The sequence below is a fragment of the Pocillopora damicornis genome, chromosome 5 (genome assembly GCF_964200805.1).
Source record: "Pocillopora damicornis chromosome 5, jaPocDami1.2, whole genome shotgun sequence".
Lineage (NCBI taxonomy): Eukaryota > Metazoa > Cnidaria > Anthozoa > Scleractinia > Pocilloporidae > Pocillopora > Pocillopora damicornis.
Genome location: NC_142674.1, coordinates 19,963,302 through 19,969,142, shown reverse-complemented (window position 1 = coordinate 19,969,142; position 5,841 = coordinate 19,963,302). Strand labels below are relative to the sequence as shown.

Below are 5,841 nucleotides of genomic sequence, written 5' to 3'. Positions count from 1 at the left end.
TGTCCATGAGAAAACCAGGCCAGGGTGATAATGCTCAAATTTGGCACAAATGCTAAGTTCATTAAGTTGACAAGTGTGTGAGAATGATTGGTCAAAATATTGAATTCTTTGGGAGATATAGTGCAGTATATAATATTGTAATCTTAAGAAATGACTCAGAATTATTCATCCTGACGAATTTCAAGAGATGCAGGACAAATTAAATGGCTCAGCCCAGTGTTATTCGCAGGCTGTCCAAGGTATGCGTACCCCACTTATGCCATTAAGTACCCATCACAACAAATTGACAACTGTCGGAACTAATGGCCAGGGGCATGGCACTAGCTGCCAACGTTCAAGGAGACTTGAGTTCATGGGTTTACTAGGGTTCCAAGCGACTAGAAAGGAACAAAAGATTCCAATGAAAAGATGAAGGAGAACCATGGTATATAAATAGCATATTTACTTAGATTTATGTTTTTTTTAAATTTACAGTGATCTTGATCAACTGGAATTCTAGGCCTATTACGTTAAATCAACTTTCAAAGTGTCCCGAAATACCTCTTATTAACTTAAGGATGCAAAAAGGCTTCATTTCGGAAAAAATCGCTTTTTAAGCCAAACTTGTACACCAAGGCCATTTAGTTTCGCTTGCTGGTGAATACTGCCTAATAACTACCTATTAGCTCGCCAATCGGCGCAAAGGTTAATATTATCTTATAATGTGTTACATGCAAAAATCTTGAAATATGATTTATGACCATACCAGGGAATAAAAACGTGAAAAAAATACTGCAAACTTAAGAAATGACTTAGAATTATTCTGGGGCCACTTTTACATTTACATAACTTAACTGGTTTAGAATGTTTATCATGCCCAGTCATTTGTCAGGCTTGTCAGTGACCGGTGAGCTCTTGCGTCATTCGCAGCTTATCATGACATCACTCAGAGCCTACGTACGTCACCATAGCCTTGGCAGGTACTGTGTGTTGAGAAGAAATCCCGTTCTGAGACATCACAGCGGTCGTGCCAGGATCTGTGTAAGCAGGAGGATGCCCTGAGCCATCTTGTGACGTCATGGTAGCTCTGCCATGTGCTGTATGTGAAGGAAGATATCCAGTGTCGTCGTATGACGACAGGGTAATCTTACCAGCCATTGGATGATGAGGAGGGTGTCCTACGTCAGTATATGACGTCAAAGCTGGATATGGAGGAGGATAAACATAGCCAGCCTGTGGCGTCATAGTATTCTTGTCCGGTACTGCGCATGCGGGAGGGTATCCTACACCAATATGTGACGTCACAGCTGTGTTTGGTGGTAGTGCGCATGGGCGAGCATATCGTAAACCAATCTGTGGATCGAGGCAAAATATTAAACACAGATTAATTATTGATCTAAAGAAGAATCAATAAATTTGATGCACAAGCTTTGTACTCCATAAGGTCATAAACGGAAATCTGTGTTCAGTAAGATCTTGACGTAAATCTGGTTACCATTTGAGTCTGGTAAACGTGTGCTCTAGGAAAACCGGCGCTTGCCCCTGATGGATCTTCACGGAGGGCCTCTATGTACGAATGAACCACAATCATAAAATAGATCTGAAATACGAGATGAAATAAATGAATGAAATAGAAAATGAAAATAAATGATGAAAATTAAGCATAATAATGATTGGTCCATGTTTACTCGTTGCAGCTATTGTATATTATAGTTATTTGATAAATTATTTTTCAATTGGAGGATAAAGGTGATTTTGTTCGTTTTATATGTCAATCATGACGTTTATTATAGTCTAGTTTCTGCTTTTCAGTATCATGATTGAAACTAGCGGTGAAAGATTTTTGCGGTTCTTGAACATAGGGTATAAAACTTATACACCTAGGAAAAAAGACAACATGTTCCTAGCACAGGAAGAGGGATTAATTTAGTGATTCAGGGTCCTTAGCAAAACTTATCGAAAAATAGGCATTAAAAAGTAACAGTTATTACTATTTCTGCATACGCACGCCCGTGATCAGTGATAAATACAATGAAAAAAAAATTAACTTACCGTAAGCAACCACCACAGGATTATCAAAATATCTGCATATATAAACTGTGATGCGATAAACAAAGAAATATTGTTAGTTCACTTTGTTATAATATGAATTGACCGACAGTTTAGTTTAGGATAGTTTCACATGTGTGATTGAAACTGGCCGCAAAAAAAATTCATATTTGTGAAGGAAAGATATAATCTCTTGGTTCAAGACAATATGAATTTAATGCTGACAGACTATCAACAGCTGAACTTAAGAGAGAGAAAAAAGTTCGATGTCTGAAAATATTTGAACTTATCGGAAAAAAAAGGTGCAATCTGTTCTCGAGTTCTATGAAACCTACTTTACTAGGAAAAGTAGGAGCGATTTTGCAAATTAGGAAGAGGAATCTAACGCGTTAATACTAAACATACAAGACGTCGGGCTGGAAGAGTTTAAACATGCATGCTTTTTATGTACAGTTTTTTGCCAATCTTAGCTATTTTTCATAGTTGTTTGTCTTTTTTGTATAAATTTGAAGTTACTGTGTCATTATTGTCAAAAATTGTAATCCGAGTCGTGTGATAATGTCATTGAACTCCACGCTAGACACCTCAAGTATTTGATGTGAAGATAATGAACTGTTCCTTTTTGCCATTTGTACTCACCACGTCGGAGACGGACAACAGGAAACTTGTCACTACAACAGAGCATGCAAAATCAAGAATATTCCACACCAGCCAGACCACAGCCAAATAAATGTTTTTCTGCAACAAGGGGAACAAATTTTGTTGTCATACTAAAACAATAACAACAAAAACAAACAACAACAACGATAAGGACATATCAGGATCTTGCCGGACAAATAACAAAGATATGAACCCAGTAAATATGCATGCTGTGTGTGCACAAATTAGGCTAGCAAAAATCATTGGAGACATTTGACGGAGTGCCGGGTGAAAATTTGCTTCGGGGAGGGGGGGGGGGGAAGAATGCATAAAATGACAATTAAAATTCTAAAGGATAGCCTTTAGTTAGATTAAGTATACGATAACAACTAATACTAGTGAATATTTCAGCTCCTGCTTCACATTTATCGAGCCTCTGGGATCAATTTGGAAAAAACCTCGCAAATGTGTTTAAAACTGTGCCCACATTCGATGAAGTCAGCCGTGTCTAAGAAATTTTACAGACCACAGTTGAAGATTATGCCAGAACGCACAACTAAAATGCACTTCATAGTACAAAACCTTACGCCGCCTCGATTTTTCTTTACTTACCGTGCCAACGGATATTAGCAATGACACATTGCATAGGACTGAAATCACTTTAAAGGCGAGGGTTACATAAGCCAATACGATGATCGCTTTGAGAGAAAACAGAGAGAGAAAAAAAAACAGACAACGTAAATCAAAATAAAGTAAAGAAAAGAATTCTTAGAGCTGACTCCCAAAACTTAAAGCACGTTAATTTGAATAGCAAATCCTTATTGTCCCTTCAAAATACACCGCTGGAAAACACATCATAATTTAAACACTCTCCTCATTCAAGAATTGATGGGGAAACGTTGAATCCAGTGAAAACCATCCTTAAAAAATATGAATTTAGTTGGTTGCTGATTGTTCAAAAACGTGCTCGGCGACCAGCTTATTTTCATTATGGAATGAAAATATTGTCTTGAAACGTTTAAGTGTATTATGATTTTATCAGATAATTTATTGATATTTTTAAGACAAGGAAGGAGAAACGGAAATACCGCGGATGTGCTTCTTGTCTACAGGGAGATATCCTTCGTAGCTGTCCCAGTCTATGTTAGCCTGGTTGTACTTTATGAGAGCTTTACTTTGGTTGTAAAGTATGATTGCTTGGAAGATCTGAAATGGATATAAGCACAGACATAAATTTAATATGTTTCAAACTAAGGTGTTCTCTCGTTTGACTCGTTTGTTCGGATCTTGCCACTCAATAAGAACTATATCATATCATTTACGCCATGTGGCATATACATACTCTTGTAAACAATACGTATGTTTCAACCTTAAATACTAGACTAAATAAAACCTATACGCTTGGCACACTAACACTACTTAGAGGGAACATCTCGAATAACATTGTGGCGTACGCTAGCAACGCAACGTGATGTAGCGAACGAAACTGTCAAAATTATCTTTTTAAGGTCCATATTGCTAGCAACTTGGGGTCACTTGGGTTATCACAAGCGACGTGGGTGAATTAATTTAGCGCACGTGCTTCAATGGATAAGTTCGGCTTGTAGGGCACTCGTGCTGGAGAGGGGAATTGTTTATTGACGCGTGACGTTGGCAGTCTGCTTTGTTTCTTGATATTTAAATGGTGCGAAACGAATGATTGTTATGTTCTACGTCTACCTTTGCATTCACTAAGTTGGTAAGATCTGTACAGACATCACACCAACTATTATGATACAAAGATATACAATTTATACAATACTCGGATAGAATTAATAAAGAAATTCGGATAGTACTTTTATCACTGTATAATATAAAATATAGGAGTATAAATAAAAGTGCCTTGTTATTATTAACTAAACAGTGGAGTAACTTAGAATAAAAAGCAGCCGAGGAGTTTGGCTCAAAATCTCCGCAGGAAGCTTATTCCATAATCTTGATGGCGTATTCCATAGTCTTTATAGAATAATCTTTATGCTAAAAGACCATGCGAATTTTGACGCTAATTCCCTGTCTAAGGTTATCTTCATCACTCCTTTTCTATAATTTGCAGACGAAAGTGTATAATTTTATCAAAATGAGTGGAAGTGGAAAGTACGTGTTAAAGTTATTCAAAGATTTCTGTAGCATCTTTTTTATTCATTTACTTTTATTTGAGCGGCGTCAGCATTGTGGCTTTCGGTTTTCCGATTTTTGTCAGTTTTAGTTTTCATTTTTAATTCTATTTTTTAAAGTCAGAATCTGCTGGTGGCCCAGACCAGAATTTTTTATTCCTATTTTCCCTTATTTTTTTACCTATGAAGTTTCACGATTTTTGTTTGTCTTGAAATTTGTTACTTAAATCGATAAACACTGCTCTGCAACTCCTTATTAACTCTGAGTTGTGTTATGACCCAAAAACAGAAATAATTCAATCTTCACCAGCGGTGTAGCGATATTAGGAAATATCAATGACCGCTCGATAACTTTTGAAGAGTATTATGACTGGGCTGTCTGTAATATTATGGCAAAATAGTGTTTGGTAATTTATGGCTAACTATCTTAACTCACCAGGCCGAAGATTCCAATAAGCAAAGCACCGATTCGTAGACTGCATCCGCAGCAACATATTTTCACTAAAACTGCCATTGTGGATAAGTGGAAATATCTCTTCTTCGATTCTTCAAACTCAAGTGAAATACACCGAAAATGCCGGGAGGTTTTTAACCCGCTCGCTCTCAAGATCCTCCATATTCTAAGAAAAGTTTTCATAGATTTAAAAAAGTGTTGGGAATTTTACATCATTGTTACCTACGCTACCAAATGTGAAAATTTTCCGAATGAAAACGGGAAAATTAAAAGTATTTATATCAATGAATCTTATGTCGGCTTTGACTATCAAAGATGATGATCAATTCCCCGCTAAATTAAACACAGCTCATGAGGAAGTTGCACGTATGCAAATCGACTGTCGTTGACGAAAAGTTAGGCAATTCAGCAGTTGTTTTCCAGCATTTATCGTTTCAAAGTTATCATGTAATTCATCAACAAGAGCTTAATACTCTAAAATATTGAGGAGAACATACAGTAAAAAACACAGCAAAGTTGAGGAGGAAAATTATATTATTATTATTTTATATCATTAAAATATACAAC

The 5,841-nt window shown here is 36.6% G+C and overlaps 1 protein-coding gene across 1 annotated transcript; it reads right to left on the bottom strand.

The window, feature by feature from the left end:
* Positions 1-428: 428 nt before the first annotated feature.
* On the bottom strand, positions 429-5,434 carry LOC113678365 (uncharacterized). Its single transcript, XM_089207796.1, has 7 exons — positions 5,257-5,434; positions 3,756-3,873; positions 3,280-3,365; positions 2,668-2,766; positions 2,032-2,076; positions 1,475-1,579; positions 429-1,332 (listed from the first exon to the last, which is right to left on the bottom strand). Exons 1-7 carry the CDS (start codon positions 5,332-5,334, stop codon positions 922-924), a joined length of 942 nt encoding a protein of 313 aa, XP_089063922.1. The 5' UTR covers positions 5,335-5,434; the 3' UTR covers positions 429-921.
* Positions 5,435-5,841: the final 407 nt, after the last annotated feature.